The 21,180-nt window shown below is 42.6% G+C and overlaps 2 protein-coding genes across 2 annotated transcripts in view; one reads left to right on the forward strand and one right to left on the reverse strand.

The window, feature by feature from the left end:
• Positions 1-11,442, reverse strand: part of pla2g4ab (phospholipase A2, group IVAb (cytosolic, calcium-dependent)) — a 52,531-nt gene extending 41,089 nt beyond the window's left edge. The window contains 3 exon segments of the mRNA XM_024003691.2: positions 693-774; positions 8,275-8,426; positions 10,919-11,442. Coding sequence (XP_023859459.1) covers positions 693-774; positions 8,275-8,307 — 115 coding nt within the window. The 5' untranslated portion in view covers positions 8,308-8,426; positions 10,919-11,442.
• A 3,498-nt stretch (positions 11,443-14,940) lies between these two features.
• Positions 14,941-20,933, forward strand: ptgs2b (prostaglandin-endoperoxide synthase 2b). Its single transcript, XM_024003676.1, has 10 exons — positions 14,941-15,057; positions 15,411-15,527; positions 15,637-15,780; positions 15,973-16,116; positions 16,623-16,804; positions 16,964-17,047; positions 17,156-17,402; positions 17,961-18,247; positions 18,463-18,610; positions 19,738-20,933. Exons 1-10 carry the CDS (start codon positions 14,994-14,996, stop codon positions 20,148-20,150), a joined length of 1,830 nt encoding a protein of 609 aa, XP_023859444.1. The 5' UTR covers positions 14,941-14,993; the 3' UTR covers positions 20,151-20,933.
• Positions 20,934-21,180: the final 247 nt, after the last annotated feature.

Consider the following 21,180-nt stretch of genomic DNA (forward strand, 5'->3'; position numbering starts at 1 on the left):
CTCGTACCCCTGCACATCAACTCAGTACTGGTACCCCATGTATATATTTTTATTTATTTAACCTTTATTTAACTTGGCAAGTCAGTTCAGAACACACACTTATTTACAATGACGGCCTACACCGGCCAAACCCAGACGACGCTGAGGACAATTGTGCGCCGCCCTATGGGACTCCCAATCACGGTCGGATGTGATACAGCCTGGATTTCAACCAGGGACTGTAGTGACACCTCTTGCACTGAGATGCAGTGCCTCAGACCGCTGTGCCACTCGTGAGCAACGGTCTATAGGCAAGTTATCATTACTCATTACGTATTTATTCCTTGTATAGGTATTTTTCTCTGCATTGTTGGGAAGAGCCCATAAGTACGCATTTCAGTGATAGTTTACACCTGTTGTTTACCAAGCATGTGACAAATAACATTCCATTTGATTGATTTGATTTACATACAAGCAAACATATCAATGTACATTGAGTGATAGAAACATACATATCAACAAATAGATGACACTATAGTGTTATGACTTTAATAATATCGCTATTACTTGGCGGAATTACATTTCACGACACAACATTAATTCTTAGTTTTTACAGAAATGACAACTCCCTGCGGTGTTTTTATGTTGGAGAATTTGTGATCGTTAACGTGTGAACTATGAGCAGGTAGAATAACAGGTGTTGTCAGACTCACACAGGTCACCCAGTGCTCCCTTGGTGACATTCTCAGCTCGCACCACCGTCACTCTGAACTTGTGAGAGAACTGCTGCTCCACCTGCACAGAAAAACAACACATAACAGACAGTCTGTGAGCCAGGACACACTCCTCACACAAACACAAATCTATCGCACTTCAACTCCAACATAGAACTTCTTAGGTACAGTGTGTACAATTTCAACGGTGATTTGTGTCCAAACCTGGGCTGAAGATGACAACCTGTGTCTCGTGATTCCTATCCTTCTCTTACTGTTTTTATTTCACCTTTATTTCACCTTTATTTAACCAGGTAGGCCAGTTAAGAACAAGTTGTCATTTACAGCTGCGACCTGGCTAAGATAAAGCATAGCAGTGCGACAAAAACAACACAGAGCTACACATAAACAAACGTACAGTCATTAACACAATAGAAAAATCTATGTACAGTGTGTGCAAATGTAGAAGAGTAGGGAGGTAAGGCAATAAATAGGCCCTAGCGGCGAATATAATTACAATTTAGCATTAATACTGGGGTGATATATGTGCAGCTGATGATGTGCAAGTAGAGATACTGGGGTGCAAAAGAGCAAGAGGGTAAGTAATAATATGGGGATGAGGTAGTCGGGTGTGCTATGCTGTGTACAGGTACTGTGAAAGACGATCAGATCCCGTACTCCTACTATGGGGCAGACAACTGTAGTTTTGTTGCTTTCTTGTTGTTTTAGGTCATTTGTAAACAGAAGGTATAATGATGTCATTTTGTCTAATCACATTCCCTGGTAGTGAATCTGCAGATCTGCTAGTCTCCATACAGCATAACAGTGATGAGTGAGGCTTCGCAGCAGTAGACTTTCAATAGGAACTGAGAGCCAATGGGGCTACAGTGGAATATCTCCATGTCAAGACAACAGGGCACATTTGTAGTGGGGTAATATTTGATATGTGATATATTATATTTACCTCACATGCGACCCGTGATAAGAATAAGACTATGCAATTAGCCTATTAAAATGTTTCCTGACTCCTTAAAGATAATTAAATATGCAGAGACTATTCCCTCAGGAGACAGAAAAGATTTGGCATGGGTCCCAGATCCTCCAAAGTTCTACAGCTGCACCATCGAGAGCATCCTGACAGGTTGCAAATCAAATCAAATCAAATTGTATTTGTCACATACACATGGTTAGCAGATGTTAATGTGAGTGTAGCGAATGCTTGTGCTTTCTAGTTCGACAATGCAGTAATAACCAACAGTAATCTAACCTATGCATTTCACTACAACTACTTATACACAAGTGTAAAGGAATGAAGAATTGTACATAACAATATATGAGATGAGTGATGGGTACAGAACGGCATAGGAAAATGCGTAGATGGTATCGAGTACATATATACATATGAGATGAGTTGTGTAGGGTATGTAACATATAAAGTGGCTTGTTAAAAGTGGCTAGTGATACATGTTATACATAAAGATGGCAAGATGCAGTAGATGGTATAGAGTATAAGTATATACATATGAGATGAGTAATGTAGGGTATGTTAAACTTATATGAAGTGGCATTGTTTAGTAGGGCTAGTGATACATGTTTCATAACTTTTTCCATTGTTAAGTGGCTGGAGTTGAGTCAGTATGTTGGCAGCAGCCACTCAATGTTAGTGGTGGCTGTTTTAACAGTCTGATGGCTTAGGAGATTGGCCTTGAGATAGAAGCTGTTTTTCAGTCTCTCGGTCCCTGCTTTGATGCACCTGTACTGAACTCGCCTTCTGGATGATAGCGGGGTGAACAGGCAGTGGCTCGGGTGGTTGTTGTCCTTGAAATCGGGTGGTGTAGGTGTCCTGGAGGGCAGGTAGTTTGCCCCCGGTGATGCGTTGTGCAGACCTCACTACCCTCTGGAGAGCCTTACGGTTGTGGGCGGAGCAGTTGCCGTACCAGGCGGTGATAGAGCCCGACAGGATGCTCTCAATCGTGCATCTGTAAAAGTTTGTGAGTGCTTTTGGTGACAAGCTGAATTTCTTCAGCCTCCTGAGGTTGAAGAGGCGCTGCTGCGCCTTCTTCACCACACTGTCTGTGTGGGTGGACCAATTCAGTTTGACCGTGATGTGTACGCCGAGGAACTTAAAACTTACTACCCTCTCCACTACTGTCCCGTCGATGTGGATAGGGGGGTGCTCCCTCTGCTGTTTCCTGAAGTCCACRATCATCTCCTTTGTTTTGTTGACGTTGAGTGTGAGGTTATTTTCCTGACACCACACTCCGAGGGCCCTCACCTCCTCCCTGTAGGCCGTCTCGTCATTGTTGGTAATCAAGCCTACCACTGTAGTGTCATCCGCAAACTTGATGATTGAGTTGGAGGCGTGCATGGCCACGCAGTCGTAGGTGAACAGGGAGTACAGGAGAGGGCTCAGAACTCACCCTTGTGGGGCCCCAGGGTTGAGGATCAGCGGAGGGGAGATGTTGTTACCTACCCTCACCACCTGGGGGCGGCCCGTCAGGAAGTCCAGTACCCAGTTGCACAGGGAGGGGTCGAGACCCAGGGTCTCGAGCTTGATGACGTGTTTGGAGGGTACTATGGTGTTAAATGCTGAGCTGTAGTCGATGAACAGCATTCTCACATAGGTATTCCTCTTGTCCATATGGGTTAGGGCAGTGTGCAGTGTGGTTGCGATTGCATCGTCTGTGGACCTATTGGGGCGGTAAGCAAATTGGAGTGGGTCTAGGGTGTCAGGTAGGGTGGAGGTGATATGGTCCTTGACTAGTCTCTCAAAGCACTTCATGATGACAGAAGTGAGTGCTACGGGGCGGTAGTCGTTTAGCTCAGTTACCGTAGCTATCTTAGGAACAGGAACAATGGTGGCCCTCTTGAAGCATGTGGGGACTGCAGACTGGGATAAGGATTGGTTGAATATGTCCGTAAACACACCAGCCAGCTGGTCTGCGCATGCTCTGAGGACGCGGCTTGGGATGCCGTCTGGGCCTGCAGCCTTGCGAGGGTTAACACGTTTAAATGTTTTACTCACGTCGGCTGCAGTGAAGGAGAGTTGGCAGGTTTTGGTAGCGGGCCGTGTCAGTGGCACTGTATTGTCCTCAAAGCGGGCAAAGAAGTTGTTTAGTCTGACATCCTGGTACGCGACGGGGCTGGTTTTCTTTTTGTAATCCATGATTGACTGTAGACCCTGCCACATACCTCTTGTGTCTGAGCAGTTGAATTGCGACTCTACTTTGTCTCTATACAGACGCTTAGCTTGTTTGATTGCCTCGGTCACGTTTCCGGTCACCTTGCCCTGATTAAAAGCAGTGGTTCGCGCTTTCAGTTTCGCGCGAATGCTGCCATCAATCCACGGTTTCTGGTTTGGGAATGTTTTAATAGTTGCTGTGGGTACGACATCGCCGATGTACTTGCTAATAAACYCGCTCACCGAATCAGYGTATTCRTCAATGTTGTTGTTTGACGCAATGCGGAACATATCCCAGTCCACGTGATCGAAGCAATCTTGAAGCGTGGAATCAGATTGGTCGGACCAGCGTTGAACAGACCTGAGCGCGGGAGCTTCCTGTTTTAGTTTCTGTCTATAGGTTGGAAGCAACAAAATGGAGTCGTGGTCAGCTTTTCCGAAGGGAGGGCGGGGGAGGGCCTTATATGCGTCGCGGAAGTTAGTATAACAATGATCCAGGGTTTTACCAGCCCTGGTTGCACAATCGATATGCTGATAGAATTTAGGGAGTCTTGTTTTCAGATTAGCCTTGTTAAAATCCCCAGCTTCAATGAATGCAGTCTCAGGATATGTGGTTTCCAGTTTACATAGAGTCAAATGAAGTTCGTTCAGGGCCATCTATGTGTCTGCTTGGGGGGGAATATATGCGGCTGTGATTATAATCGAAGAGAATTCTCTTGTTAGATAATGCTGTCGACATTTGATTGTGAGGAATTCTAAGTCAGGTGAACAGAAGKACTTGAGTTCCTGTATGWTGTTATGATCACACCACGTCTCGTTAATCATAAGGCATACCCCCCCGCCCYTYTTCTTACCAGAAAGATGMYTGTTTMTGTCGGCGCRATGCGTGAASAAACCAGSTGGCTGTACCGACTCCGATAGCGTGTCTCGAGTGAGCCATGTTTCCGTGAAGCAAAGAATGTTACAGTCTCTTATGTCTCTCTGGAATGCTACCCTTGCTCGGATTTCATCTACCTTGTTGTCAAGAGACTGGACATTGGCGAGTAGTATGCTGCCTGGTACGGCAACTGCTCGGCATCCGACCATAAGGTGCTACAGAGGGTAGTGCGTGCAGCCCAGTACATCACTGCCATCCAGGACCTCTATACTAGGCGGTCTCAGAGAAAGGTCCCAAAAAATKGYCAAACACTCCAGCCACCCCAGTCATAGACTGTTCTCTCTGCTACGGTACGGCAAGCCTAGGTCCAAAAGGCTCCTTAACTGCTTCTAGCCATAAGACTACTGAACAATTAATCAAATGGCTACCCGGACTATTTGCATTTTTTAACGCTGCTGCTACTCGCTGACCCCCATGTACATATTACCTCAATTACCTCGGCTAACATGTTGTACCCCACACATTGACTCTGTACTGGTACCCCCTGTATATAGCCTCGTTATTGTTATTATATTGTGTCAMTTTTTTTAACTTTAGTTTATTTAGTAAATATTTTCTTGACTCTTGTTTATCTTAAAACTGCATTGTTGGTTAAGGGCTTGTAAGTAAGCATTTCACAGTAAGGTCTACACCTGTTCTATTCGGCGCATGTGACAAATTAAATTTGATTTAATTTAGTTGAGTTACAGTAATAGGCAATCAAGAAATGTCTGAGAATGGAATTCTATATAGTCTATTTAATTACTTTGTCAAATGAAGGATACATTATACAAGGAATAAACTTAAGTTACAGAACATACATTAACATCTCACAGACACTACGAATATCATAATACATTTTATAGTTCAATGCTATCAAAGCGAGTGAGGCGAGGAGTGAGAAAAGATTACGACGACTTGCTGGGTGCCAGTGATCGAGACAAGCAGATGAACACTCGAACACGCGAACCCAGTCCCCAAATATGAGAGACCACGAGGTGGTATTGTGCACAAGGAGAAGTACTATACACTGAGGCCATCTCCCTAAGAGACCCTGTGCGATCGGAAGATGCAGAAGTCTTATGACGTGACAAGGCCAATGCCCTCCCAAGAATCCTCTCGCAGAACCTGCAGAGTTGGATTGAGACATCAAAGTCATACTGAAAGCCATGCCCCAAGAGACCCTGGGGTGGAGAGAGAAGTTCATGACCTGAAAGGCCAATGCCCCAAGAGACCCTGGGTGGAGAGAGAAGTCATGACCTGAAAGGCCCCGTAGTGCAGGCACCAAGAGACCTGGGACAAGGTGGAGGAAGGATATACGAGGGATGGAACACTGAACCATTGAAATTGGCCACTAACCTCCATCCATCAATATCCAGCGCGTCGGCCAAGTGGAGAGAGAAGAAAATGCCAACAACTGTCTGCAACCTGACAAATCAACTATGCCCCACTATACCCGTGAAAACACAGCGATGGAACGAGAAAGTCATGACCTGAAAGGCCAATACCCCCAAGGAGACCCTGGGGTGGAGAGAGACAAAGTCTATGGACCGTGCAATCAGAGTCTGTCCCTAATGCCACCAAGAGACTCCGTGAGCGTGGAGACGAGGATGATCACCATACCTGGAAAGGCCAAATGCCCTGCGATGAGATCCCTCTGGTTCCTGATTGTGCTATTGTGAGAAAGCTGACATAGAGTGGTCCAACGCCTCGACCTCGCATTGTTAAATATACTGGCCCGATGCCCCAAGAGATCGCCGACCCAAGTGACATTATCTATTTCTCTTTGGTGGAGAGAGAAGTCAGAACCTTTGAATAGGGCCATTGCCCCAAATGGAGACACTGAGCGACATGGTGTGACTAATGTGTGCGAGGTGAGACGACAGTTCTATGAACTCTGACATACACTGGCCATGCCCCCAAGAGAGCTCATCGTGTGGAGATGCATATGCGCGAGAGACAAGATCATGTCAAGCGCCCTGAAAAGGCCACTGCCCACAGATGGACCCTAGAGACAAGATTGGCGAGAGAGTGGAGATAATCCATTATGCTAAATACTCTACACTCACTAAGTGATCTAGTCATCACCCGGTGGTATCATGAAGAAAATATATGAGTAAAAGTCTAATTGCATAGACCAGTCTTTCAACAAATGCCATTCACTTGGCATGTCTGACTGTGCGTGCTAGTTGTAACGCCATACATCATACCGCTACAAACTACTCGCGAGAGATTGTTTGACACACCCTAACACTCGACCTGATTTGAAGATTATACTTCCCAATCAGATGTGCAAACACAATGTTAACGTCGGGAGGAGACATCATACTGAAACCTCTGCTACCAGTGTGTGATGAGATAAGAATGCGGCGAGGCTCGGGTCCTTATGTTTGAATGTTTCGGAAAGAGGTGCCTTTTGAAATGGGGTTTGACTGACAGTGATGGTGGTTGCGTGACTAATTTGTTATATATCATAGAACTGAACATGAGAGACTAGTGTTGAATTGACACTAAGGGACTATACCCTTGTCAAGGATGCAGATTCTTGCATATCAAGTTGTCTTTCGTGAGAGCGAGAGTCCAGCTTCAAGGGGCCTGGCTGCACACTTCCCGTGCTACCACCTTCCTTTACTTCATGTAGCTTTAAGAATGCATACACTAGGCATTCTATATAACCCTAGAGAACCATATGAGATCTGTCTACAACATGTGTAGTGAGATTATATCTAGCGAAGATGTCAGACAATTGACGCAAACTACAGCTAGATATAATTGCAAAGCCTAAAAAAATGACGTGAGAGGACGTGATGAACGTGAAGGAAGAAGAGAGCTGTAGTGAGAAGAGAGCTGTAGTGAGAAGAGAGCTGTAGTGAGAAGAGAGCTGTAGTGAGAAGAGAGCTGTAGTGAGAAGACAGCTGTAGTGAGAAGACAGCTGTAGTGAGAAGAGAGCTGTAGTGTTTTTTTATTTTTTAACCAGGCAAGTCAATTGAGAACAAAGTCTTATTTACAATGACGGCCTACACCGGCCAAACCCAGACGACGCTGGGCCAATTGTGCGCCGCCCTATGGGACTCCCAATCACGGCCGGTTGTGATACAGTCTGGATTTGAACCAGGGTGTCTGTAGTGACGCCTCAAGCACTGAGATGCAGTGCCTTAGACCGCTGTACCACTCAGGAATGAGTGAGAAGAGAACTGTAGTGAGAACAGAGCTGCCCACTAATCTAATGTTGATAGATTGAGACCGAACAAATATAAGGTTTTCTACTGAAGTAATACTGCTTTATCAGAAACACTATGTGGCCAAAGATAGTCTTATCTAGAGTAGTAGGTTCTTTCTTACTGGAGCACATGACTCTCTGGCCTTAAGGTGAAGCTGTAAGAAGCTGTTTGTTACACTACCAAAATACCAAGTAAATGTATGCAAAACATGCAGTATAGTAAATACCTAACAATTTGAATGTAACCGGACATGTGTGGACTTACAATAATGTACTGGTAGGGGTCTATGGAAGACATGGTTGGCTGGTGGGAGAGTTGGTGTCAGCTACTGTAGGAGGAGAGTCTCTGTCCAGAGTCTCCAAATGTGTCCTTGAACTTAAGAAGATCCTCCAGGAACACTGGGTAGAATCTACAGACTGGGGACACACAGAGCATCATAATGTAAGGGATGGTGTGGAAAGACAGATATGACATATGGTAACTTGTGGCAGAGTTAGTGAAACAATAGCTTTGCTTGACAGTTGTATACTGTCCAAGTCCAATGACACATTGCTGGTGAGTGAAACTGTTTGAAACAGTGATGATGTAAAATACTAATAACTTGAAATAACTGGTTATAACTGGTTATCAGCTACTGAAATAACTGGTTATCAGCTACTGTAGTGAGTGGTAGGACATGGAGAGGGGATGTACTGAAGCCACAGACTGAGATAGGCCTGTGTGTGTGTGTGTGTGTGTGTGTGTGTGTGTGTGTGTGTGTGTGTGTGTGTGTGTGTGTGTGTGTGTGTGTGTTGTGTGTGTGTGTGTGTGTGTGTGTGTGTGTGTGTGTGTGCGTGCGTACGTGTGCGTGTGCGTGTGAGAGAGATAGAGGCCTGTGTGACTCAGCGAAGTGAGAGATGCTACCACAGCCTAATATTTGTGTGTGTGTGTGTTTTGTGTGTGGTGTGTGTGTGTGTGTGTGTGTGTGTGTGTGTGTGTGTGTGTGTGTGTGTGTGTGTGTGTGTGTGTGTGTGTGTGTGTGTGTGGTGTGTGTGTGTGGTGTGTGGGTGTGTGGTGTGTGGTGTGTGTGTGTGTTTGTATTACAGTAGACCACAAGCCAGTATGGCTCTGAGGCTCCTCTCAGTTGTTCAACAAAGCGCAGCATTTCTGTGAGGAGTTCATGCACGTAGTGTGGTTGTGTGTTCGCAGTGCTGGTCACGTAGTTTGAATGGATGGTCACGTTCTGAATGAGCCTATTTGGGCTGTGACGTGGTGACCTGCATGTGTTCCACATTTCTGAACGATCCATCCGCAAAGCAATAAGAGCTGAGTGGATTGGACAGGACACAGACGCTTGGCCTGAACACTGAGTGGATTGGACAGGACACAGACAGCTTTGGCCTGACCACTGAGTGGATTGGACAGGAACACAGACAGCTTGGCCTGACCACTGAGTGGATTGGACAGGAACACAGACAGCTTGGCCTGCAACTGAGTGGATTGGACAGGAACACAGACAGCTTGGCCTGACCACTGAGTGGATTGGACAGGAACACAGACAGCTTGGCCTGACCACTGAGTGGATTGGACAGGAACACAGACAGCTTGGCCTGACCACTGAGTGGATTGGACAGGACACAGACAGCTTGGCCTGACCACTGAGTGGATTGGACGGAACACAGACAGCTTGGCCTGACCACTGAGTGGATTGGACAGGAACCACAGACAGTCTGGCCTGACCACTGAGTGGATTGGACAGGAACACAGACAGCTTGGCCTGACCACTGAATGGATTGGACAGGAACACAGACCAGTTGGACTGACCACTGAGTGGATTGGACAGGAACACAGACAGCTTGGCCTGACCACTGTGTGGATTGGACAGGAACACAGACAGCTTGGCCTGACCACTGGTGGATTGGACAGGAACACAGACAGCTTGGCCTGACCACTGAGTGGATTGGACAGGAACACAGACAGCTTGGCCTGACACTGAGTGGATTGGACAGGAACACAGACAGTCTGGCCTGACATGGTGGATTGGACAGGAACACAGACAGCTTGGCCTGACCACTGAGTGGATTGGACAGGAACACAGACAGCTTGGCCTGACCACTGAATGGACTTTTGGTTCTTTTGGTACAAGAAAGCTGTGCCAATGTACTTAACTATCTGGTCTCATCATTAAATTAGAATGAAATTACAACAATGGTTATTCATTCAAAAGTCAATTCAATGACTGAATTGTGATGATCCTAAACGCAAGGCCATGGACTTAAGCATACCTGTAATCAACAGGCTTAATTGCAATGTTGTAACACTTGTGTTATTACTATACAATAAGGTATCCTCTGCTCATAGACAATGGCTGGACACGTTGACTGCATCAAATGAATGTAATAACAAAAGCGAAGGGAAAATAATAACATTTTACATGGCATGACACAGCAATGAAAACAAATTATGCACCAATCCATATAATTCTTAATAACCTACATTTGCCAAATATCTTCAGTGGAATTGATAAGTTGATGATGAGTTGCATAATGTCTTTCAAATGAGAGTTTAACATGTGAAAGTGTTAATAAACGTTTTAAAGCTAAAATGTCTTACTTGTTGATTTAGGCTAGTCTATTCTTGTTGAAGTTAACACAATCATTTGAAAATTAGAATAATATATTTCCGGTTCTGATCGAATAATAATCGAATTCTATAGTGGTCTAATAAGGCAATGTACTGCCGTTGACTTGCCGCTTACGGAAACATCATCACGTTAATACACTGACTCGACACACCACCGCGCACAGCAATCTCGAAAAGCGCAGTGTCCAAAGTTAAAAAGGCTACACCAACATACAGAACAGGCTTTACGTGTTTGTATTCTAACAAACATGCAACACTGAGGAATGACAGTTATGTGTCCACCTACCTTGAGAACAATATCAGCTCATAAATCCTAGGAAATATGTCATCACCGCCTGAAGTATGGCTCCACTGTATACGGTATACGATGAGCCGGAGGAGGTGCTAAACACCGCCTCTCGAAAAACGTACACACTTCGTAGCGGAACTCAACTTTAAGCTTTGGTAATTTAGGAAGTCAGAATTTATGGGGAGACTAATCGAAAACTGAAATTTGGCGCATGGGTTGTATCAGAGACATTGTTCGCTACTTATCTGACCTCAAAGGCTGCCCATGAAAGTAGGAAGACTTGCAGAAAATCCCTGAGAAAAGTATGATGCAACCTGCGGATGTTTCAATTTCTTTTCTACTGAGCCATTTACTTTATCTTCATATTCTTATCTTTTATTATTGTTGCATTGTGCAGAAGGAACATGCAAGTAAGCATTTAGTTGGACGGTGTATACCATGTGTATCCCGTACATACGACWAAAAACATTTGAAATGTGAAATGTTGGTATGCGACSTATGTACGCAATCATTTCTACAAGTACAACCCTACTTCCAGCTTGGTTCTGCCAGCAGCACAAACGATGCCGTGATTCGTATGGTAATAGAAAACCTTCAGATTAAAAGTCCGCATTTCAAAACATTGCAATGTCGATGACTCATTCAAAATATATTAMATTTTAGTCAATGTCTTTTTTATTGTGCTTATAAGTAAATGCAAGAARGAATTAATGAAAACAATGTCAAATATTTATGAAAAATATGGTTAAATTTTGTTTAAGACCGATATTAATCAAATACAATGTTGACTGGTATGTTCACAATATTGGGTTGTAAAATAACTATTCTTTATGCTGAGGTAAAAGTGGGTTTGACGCTAGTCTACTCGGTAGTGTCTCTTCTAACCACTGCCAATTAATTTCGTCTGTTCTGCATGCAGCTATGGAACCTTGACCTGTTTAACATGACGTGCTACCTTGTCCAGGACCTACTGTTTCGACTCAATTCAGTTTCATCTCAAATGAAGGGCTTTATTGGCATGGGAAACATATGTTAACATGGCCAAAGCAAGTTAACTAAATAATAAAGAAAAGTTAAATATGAATGCACCAATTTGTAAGTCGCTCTGGATAAGAGCGTCTGCTAAATGACTTAAATGTAATGTAAATGTAAATAAACAATAAACATTTACAGAAAAGATTAAACTCACAAAAGTTCAAAAATAATGAAGACATTACCAATGTCATAATATGTGCAAATAGTACAAAAGGGAAAATAAATAAAAATAAATATGGGTTGTATTTACAACAGTGTTTGTTCTTCACTGGTTGCCCTTKTCTTGTGGCAACAGGTCACACATCTTGCTGCTGTGATGKCACACTGTTGTATTTCACCCAKTAGATATGGGAGTTTATCAAAATTGGGGTTGTTTTCAAAATCGTTGTGTATCTGTGTAATCTGAGGGAAATATGTGTCTCTAATATGGTCATACATTTGGCAGGGGGTTGGGAAGTGCAGCTCAGTTTCCATCTCATTTTGTGGCAGTGTGCACATAGCCTGTCTTCTCTTGAGAGTCAGGTCTGCCTACGGTGGCATTTCTCAATAGCAAGGCTATGCTCGCTGAGTCTGTACATAGTCAAAGCTTTCGTTAAGTTTGGGTCAGTCACAGTGGTCAGGTATTCTGCCCACTTTGTACTCTCTGTTTAGGGCCAAATAGCATTCTAGTTTGCTCTGTTTTTTGTTAATTCTTTCCAATGTGTCAAGGAATTATCTTTTTGTTTTCTCATGAATTGSTTGGGTCTAATTGTGTTACTGTCCTGGGGCTCTGTGGGGTCTGTTTGTGTTTGTGAACAGAGCCTCTYCTCCAGGTTCATATCTTTGTAGGTGATGGTTTTGTTATGGAAGGTTTGGGAATCGCTTCCTTTTAGGTGGTTGTAGAATTTAACAGTTCTTTTCTGGATTTTGATAATTAGCGGGTATTGGCCTGCATACATTACTTGGTGTTTTACGTTGTACACTGATTATATTTTTTTGCAGAATTCTGCATGCAGAATAGCCAACAACAAAAAACTCACCGAATTCCAACACAAACAAAAACGTCCCAAACTGTCATTATAATACATGCACGAACTCTACTAAACTGTTTTGGCTGGGAAGCCCGCCTTAAGGAGTCACCAGCACTCAGTGTCAAACCAATTGCCCAGCACAAGAGACCAGATGTAAATTCTACAGACTCTTGAGTAATTCCAACAACATATATTAATGTGTAATTAAAAGTGTATTTCTTCAAATATACACAATAGCTTTCAACATACCCGTATTTGTGTATTCTTTCAAGAGAACTGCTGGTATAAATAATTCAATATTAAAAATAAAAGTACCTCAAATTATGCATAATTTTTTCCAAAGTGGTTGCAACGCTATGGTTGCAACACAGCGTTGGTTCTGCCATCATCATTTCCTGCTGCTAAGAGAACGGTAGTACAGTTTCCGTATGCTCTCTCTGATACCAACCCACTCTTGTATGATCACTGCAAGTAAAATATCTCCACGAGAGGTCGCGCAAAGACTGGTTGTTTACTGGTTATTTGCTAGTTGATGTTGTGACGTTGATGTTGTGATGTTGATGTTGTGATGTAGATGTTGTGATGTTGATGTTGTGATGTTGATGTTGTGACGTAGATGTTGGCTGGTGGTCTGCAAAATAATATTTAGAGAGGGGGCCTACATTAGGCCTACAAAGTGTGAATTACATTTCCCCCCAAGCACCCATACCAAGATTGACTTGAAAAGTCTGACAATATGAGGAGCCTATAAATTAAATGTGGACATTATTCGTTGACAAATAAAATGATTAGAATTGAGATTCAGACATTGAAAGTAAGATTAACATGAGCAACATAATACATAAAACAATGACATAACATTAGTTAGGCGGAATTCAGCAGTCACATTACTGTAATATATATATATTTATTCTGCAACCTCAATAGCAAAAAATGTGTGGAAATCAATAGGAAATAAATTAAATCAAATACTCCTTTACTATCGTTCCATGTAGGGGAGAGTGAGGKAAGTAAGTTGAGCTATTTTATTTTTTAAATTCAGCATTACTTTGCCAAGGGAAATATAGTATTCTTTCTAACAAATATATCTATATATATTTCAGGATGTTGTGTATCCTTGGAAATCATCAGAATTAATGTAAACATTACAGTGGTCTGTTGGCACATCTTACCCCGGGTATAGAGTATTACTTAGTCGTTTTTAATAACCCTCTTAACATAGGCCAGGCCTTGTTGTTCCCTCATATCCCAGCTATAATGCCTTGCATTATGCTTGGGATGAAAACATTTCAATTGGCTCAACCTTTGGCTCAATTTACCCCAAGGCCATTGGCTCAACTTTCCTTAAGGCTAACATTTTGACTATATTAGCCCACACAGCTACAAGGATGAACTTTCATGCTAGGTTTAGGACCTCATATATAGAGACCCCAACGGATGTATAGAACAATCTTAAAATTATCTATTTGGTTTAGAAACAAGCATCACGAAACCTCTACCACAATAAATTATTTTGACTTTTTTGGACCTAACTTGCTTACAACTTTTTCTATGTGGTTTCTTCCTTAATCTATGAAATGATAACCTTTTCCTMCATATTTGGTCAAATTATTAATTTKGGGTATGGTTTCCTAGAATCAAGGTTAGCTTAATTTACCGTCTTGGCTCAGTTTACCCCTTTGTCTCAATTTACCCCACTCTTCCCCATCATTAAGTCTATGAATAATTGTGAGTAATTGCTGATTATTTCCTATAGCTTAATAAATATTYGTTTGACTGAGATGGTTTATTATTACCAAAATTGGTATTAAATCCTCATTACAAACATTTCCACTGGTCAATTCTAAATCGTAATCTATCAATAAAGACCAGAGGTTGAGCCCATAGCTCGGTATGTCAAACTCACGCCCACATCAAGTATTATAAAACGTGTTCTCGCAGCACACACGTTCATTCACAACCTCAGAAGTTGGATACCTCAAACGGAAGAGAAAAACAGAGTTGCGCTGTCGATAAAAGACATTGGAATGAACAGAATCATATCCGCGCTTCTATTTCTGCCTCTGGGCATAATATTTGTCTGCGAAGGAGGTAAGAACATGATGAGATATAAGTTATTAAACTTTGATGCAGTTTAAATGTGTTCGTTTGAACATACCATATGTGCAACGTGTTAACAAAATGTGTATGAACAGTTTATTGACCTTTCTAACCATTTTTCAATCAGCTATCGAAGCATTATGAGTTTCTTTTTATGCTATATCAAAAAACATATTTTGGATTTGATAGCCTAGGCTATATTTGGATATATAGGCCTATCTATGTGAATGATTTGATACAGTATGTAGGTCTATATGTACATAGAAATGATCAGATAATGACATGTTTTTGTGATCATAATTTATTACACTCAGTCTAACCTAACCAAAAATGTGTCTATGCAGGCAACCCTTGCTGTTCGCAGCCATGCCTGAACCGCGGCGTGTGTACTGCCATGGGCTCAGAAGACTATGAGTGCGACTGCACACGCACCGGATTCTACGGCCACAACTGCACACAACGTAACGTACATTCAATATATACCGATAGCTGTATAAAAATCAACATAAAAACAACTCAATCTTTTCTCTCTGGACACTTAATTAATATGCTTTTATTTGGATTTGACAGCTGAATTTCTCACGTGGATTAAAGTGTCTCTGAAGCCTAGCCCAAACACAGTGCATTACCTCCTCACCAACTACAAGGGGTTCTGGAACATCATCAATAGCATTTCATTCCTCAGGGATGCTATCATGAGATATGTTCTGACATGTGAGTTGAGTTCAATAATGTCATAGTCTTCATTAGCTTTTCTCTCTTGCCATTTGACAATGTCAAAACTATTGATGTGAAGTTTTGCATTGTCAAAACTATTTGATAATTAGGGTTACAATAACATATAAAGTCATCCCTGTTTATTTTGAGTTCATGTTAATCAATTTTGTTCTCGCCCTCTCTCTCAAGCCCGCTCTCATCTGATCGACAGTCCACCGACCTTCAATGCGGACTATAATTATAAAAGCTGGGAAGCCTACTCCAACCTGTCCTATTACACACGAACCCTCCCTCCTCTGCCCAAGGATTGCCCAACCCCAATGGGAGTCGTAGGTAATCTCTCTCTCTCTCTCTCTAAACCTGTTCTCTCAGATTTAAAAAAAACAACCTGGCTAACCTCCATTACGTCATGCACATGCCTGACAGTCCTTGTAGCTTAGAGTTGGCTGTTTTGCTGAGGTTTTCTATGAGGCAAAATCACAGCACAAATTCATACTCACTGAGCCACACCGTCATTCTTCTGGCATTCCCATGCAGTGATCGTAGCACACTAATTGTAATGAGAAAGGACGTTTCACTGATTTCAACACAGAGATTTTGCAATGGCGGATATCGGGCAACACCTTTTGATACTGTTACCTCACAGAGGTTTGCTTTTGGCTTGGTGGACATAGGATCAGGTTAGGTTGTGTCCATGCAAAATGTTAATTTGAAAGATATATAAAGAAAAACAATCACACTATAACTTAGCCATTGATTAGTAATTAATTCCAGGTATAAGCTCAAATTGAAAGTGAGCGTCTCTAAATTGACAGAAATATTGTATTTCCCCCATGCAGGTAAGATAGAGCTACCTGATGCTAAGATGCTGGCTGAGAAGCTCCTGATCAGGAGGAAATTTATTCCCGACCCCCAGGGTTCCAGCCTGATGTTTGCTTTTTTCGCCCAACACTTCACCCATCAGTTCTTCAAATCTGACCAGAAGATGGGGCCGGCATTTACTAAAGCCAAGGGCCATGGGGTGGGTAGAGTATATACATGTATGCATAACTACACAGCACAGCACACAACAGACATGCACTGAACAATACAACATGGTTTCACCCAGAGAGATGGAGTTAACTGAAAGAAGACGTATGTATATAGGCCTATGTGACTGATTTCGATGCTTGTTTTCCAGGTGGACCTTGGTCACATCTACGGGGAAAACCTTGAGAGGCAACACAAACTGCGGCTCTTCAAGGATGGCAAGCTGAAGTTTCAGGTACTGAATAGATCTTGTCAACCATCAACCACCTTGAACATCACTGAATTTATACTGTTTGTCACAGTTCCAGCTGACGGTCTCTTCTCTCACCTTTGCTCTCTCTAGGTGCTGGATGGAGAGGTGTACCCACCTACAGTGAAAGAGGTTGGGGCTGATATGCACTACCCTCCCCATGTCCCTGAGTCTCACCGCTTCGCTGTGGGCCATGAGGCGTTCGGCCTGGTGCCTGGTCTCATGATGTACGCTACTATCTGGCTGAGGGAACACAACCGCGTCTGTGATGTCCTGAAGGAGGTCCACCCGGACTGGGATGATGATAGGCTCTTCCAGACATCACGCCTCATTCTCATTGGTGAGTAGTCTCAGCAAACAGCATGTGGAAAAAAGAGGTGTAGGACTTGCTGCTCATTATTATATGATGTGGTTATACTCATGTGGTCAGATCTTACATAGTATCTGGATTAACATTGTGTATTGTAACTTGTGCCCATCAAATACTGTAGGTTAGCTGAATTTGCAAACAGCTGTTCTTTGTTTCTAAAATAGAGACATCTAGATCCAATATTTGATTGTATTGCGAGCTAATGAACCAAAGTATAACCCACTTCCTCTGGATGGGTCTGACCACAGGGAGTGGTATTCTCCTTCACGTGAACTTCTCTATAGTTAAGTGTTAATGGCTGCTACCTAAAGTTGTCGGTCGGTCACTTGAGTCGGCAGTTCAGTGGTACCATACAAATAGGGGTAGGTGAGAATTGATAACMCTGAGACATTATTTTAAAATTGACTTTATGGAGGTTTTTAATAACTTCTAACTGCTCTATCTTGTAAAAGGGTAGGTGAAGAAATAAATAATATAACGAAACAAAAGACTCKAACTAATTGTCCCTCCCCTTGCTCCTTCTTGTAGGTGAGACCATCAAGATTGTGATCGAGGACTATGTGCAGCACCTGAGCGGCTACCACTTCAAGCTGAAGTTCGACCCGGAGCTTCTCTTCAAAGAGCGTTTCCAGTATCAGAACCGCATCGCATCAGAGTTCAACACCCTGTACCACTGGCACCCACTGATGCCTGATGCCTTCCACATCCAGGAGCAGGTTTACTCCTACCCCCAGTTTGTCTTCAACACCTCCGTGGTCACCACACACGGCATCTCCAACCTGGTGGAATCCTTCACCAAGCAGATCGCTGGACGGGTAAGAGACTCTCTGTGTGGGATTTAAGTTGTGGCCCCTTGAGGTGGCTGAAGTATGGGTGGATGATGTTGCATGTTATTGTGTTTTAAGCWAACTTAATCCAACTATTTTACCTCAGTGTTTACTCTGAGGAAATGTCAGTAATTCAAAATAAAGAGAAACTCGTTGTTGTTTGAGGCTGGTCGACTTACTTCCTCTCCCTCGTCCGTCCTCAGGTTGCTGGAGGTCGTAACGTCCCCCCTGCAGTGATGATGGTGGCTCTGAAGTCCATAGAGAACAGCAGACAGATGCGCTACCAGTCCCTCAACGCCTATAGGAAACGCTTCTCCATGAAGCCATACACCTCCTTCGAAGACCTCACAGGTGAGAGAACCACCATTAGCATCACAGCTATAACATAAACACTGATCACCCTGTAAGCATTGAGATTGAGTTAGATTATTATGTAGTGATSAATTAGTGTAATTCCCATTTAACAGTAGAAGGTGTAACATCCTACTATCCTGTTTGGACAGGAAATAATTAAAACCAGTTAAGACTGGTACTAAATAACTCTAATTACTAAAGGTGTCTCTAGTTATTACTGATACTATATCATAGTTCACATTTGCATTTTAACTGTGCCATTTTTTTTTTAACTTTTTGAAATATTAATAAAACTGGCCTGGGCAGATACAGTAGATCCTGTGGATGTAAGTTTTATATTGGAGTAAACGTACAGTGGGGCAAACAGATGTGCACTTTCGTTCCAGAAAGCAGTTAGTGATGGCGGAGTGTCAGGTCTAAACAGAGGAGTGTTTGGGGAGTTGACATGCTCTGCACTGCCTCAATAAGAATGTGAGAATTAACGAGAAGGGTTTCTGTGTGTGTGAGAGATTCTTCTAACATTTCCTTTAGAAGCCAGGTTGAGTAGAGTCACGTAACATTTCCTTTAGAAGCCTGGTTGAGTTGAGTAACTAACGTAACATTTCCTTTAGAAGCCYGGTTGAGTTGAGTAACTAACGTAACATTTCCTTTAGAAGCCAGGTTGAGTAGAGTAACTAACGTAACATTTCCTTTAGAAGCCTGGTTGAGTTGAGTAACTAACGTAACATTTCCTTTAGAAGCCTGGTTGAGTTGAGTAACTAACGTAACATTTCCTTTAGAAGCCWGGTTGAGTTGAGTAACTAACGTAACATTTCCTTTAGAAGCCWGGTTGAGTAGAGTAACTAACGTAACATTTCCTTTAGAAGCCAGGTTGAGTAGAGTAACTAACGTAACATTTCCTTTAGAAGCCTGGTTGAGTTGAGTAACTAACGTAACATTTCCTTTAGAAGCCTGGTTGAGTTGAGTAACTAACGTAACATTTCCTTTAGAAGCCAGGTTGAGTAGAGTAACTAACGTAACATTTCCTTTAGAAGCCAGGTTGAGTAGAGTAACTAACTTAACATTTCCTTTAGAAGCCTGGTTGAGTAACTAACGGAACACTTTTCTCTCTGTGTGTTTCCCAGGAGAAAAGGAGATGGCTGCAGAGCTGGAGGAGATGTATGGGCATGTGGATGCTGTGGAGCTCTACCCAGGTCTGCTGGTGGAGAAGCCCAGAACCAATGCTATCTTTGGGGAGACCATGGTGGAGATGGGTGCCCCCTATTCTCTGAAAGGCCTGATGGGAAACCCCATTTGCTCACCAGAGTACTGGAAGCCCAGCACCTTTGGCGGGAGCGTCGGCTTTGACATCATCAACACCGCGTCCTTACAGAGGCTGGTGTGCAGCAACGTCAAGGGCCCGTGCCCTGTGGCGTCCTTTCATGTGCCCGACGTAGAAGACAATAGATCCAATACCATCAATTCCAGTACAGCACAGTCGGGGAGCAACGATGTCAACCCCACAGTACTTCTGAAAGAAAGGACCACTGAGCTCTGATAAGACATCAGCTGAAATAGTTTCTGGAATTAAACTTTTAAATGTATTTTAAATGTAACTTTTTATTTATTTATTTTAATATTTATTTATAATTTATTGCATCCTGGAATTTTTATTGAGAAATGTTGTTGAGAAATGTTTTCTTCTGCCTCTGATTGTTTTGACATTACTTTTGTAAATTCAAAGAAAACCAATCCTTTTAGTTGTATTTATTCTAAGAGCTAATTTAAAGATGGAATCCGCAGCAGAGGGAAACAGTGCCATTGGCTGCCACATTGTCAGGGTTTTTGGTGCAGAGCAGCATGGTACATAAGGGGCTGTTCTATCACGTGTGCAGTGATGTCCGTGGGGGGGGGGGAAGGGTTTGTTGTTTGCATTAATGTCTTTGTTGTTGTAATATCGTGAATGGACGTGGCTGTTTCACCATTAAGGATTCCAGCTTTAATAAATGATGTTCTGTTATTGACCTCAGAAAATAGCACTGGCAATATTGTTTATGTATGTAAGTTGACTTTGTTTTAAAACTGATACTTGAATTTAACACATTTAGTTTACAACCTGATACGTTACATTCTGCCTTAACTGCATGTTACAATGTTACATTCCACCTAACTGTTTTCTCCTCGGTGCACGGGAAAATATAGCAGGTAAAATACTGTACCTAAAGCTAATAGATACAAGTCATTGTACTATGATACTGTAACCCTTAAAGTATTTTCTTAGTGTTTTGTTGAAATACTTGAGCTGACTCGTACTGTTTTAATAAAACACCATCTAATGAAATACAAACATGAATCCCATCATCTTTCCACATTTACATAATGACCCTGCAGCCCTATTCAGATTCAGTCCTCTTGCTGCATTACTGTGATATTCTCTGCTGACTCAAGTATTGCTCTTTAATCCACCTGTCGTGTCAGATTTTGAAAATATGCTTTACAGCGAAAGCAATCCAAGCGTTTGTGTGAGTTTATCGATCACTAGACAAAACATTAAGAACACCTAGCAGCAATGTAGATTGGTCACGAAA

This window comes from Salvelinus sp. IW2-2015, linkage group LG16 (genome assembly GCF_002910315.2).
Source record: "Salvelinus sp. IW2-2015 linkage group LG16, ASM291031v2, whole genome shotgun sequence".
In the NCBI taxonomy this organism is placed as follows: Eukaryota; Metazoa; Chordata; class Actinopteri; order Salmoniformes; family Salmonidae; genus Salvelinus; species Salvelinus sp. IW2-2015.

Bases quoted from the DNA above. Each gene is read 5' to 3' on its own strand.
- ptgs2b (XM_024003676.1), top strand. From the start codon at position 14,994: ATGAACAGAATCATATCCGCGCTTCTATTTCTGCCTCTGGGCATAATA. The intron at 15,781-15,972 runs GTGAGTTGAGTT...CTCTCTCTCAAG, and splicing joins CATGAGATATGTTCTGACAT to CCCGCTCTCATCTGATCGAC. The intron at 16,805-16,963 runs GTGGGTAGAGTA...CTTGTTTTCCAG, and splicing joins CTAAAGCCAAGGGCCATGGG to GTGGACCTTGGTCACATCTA.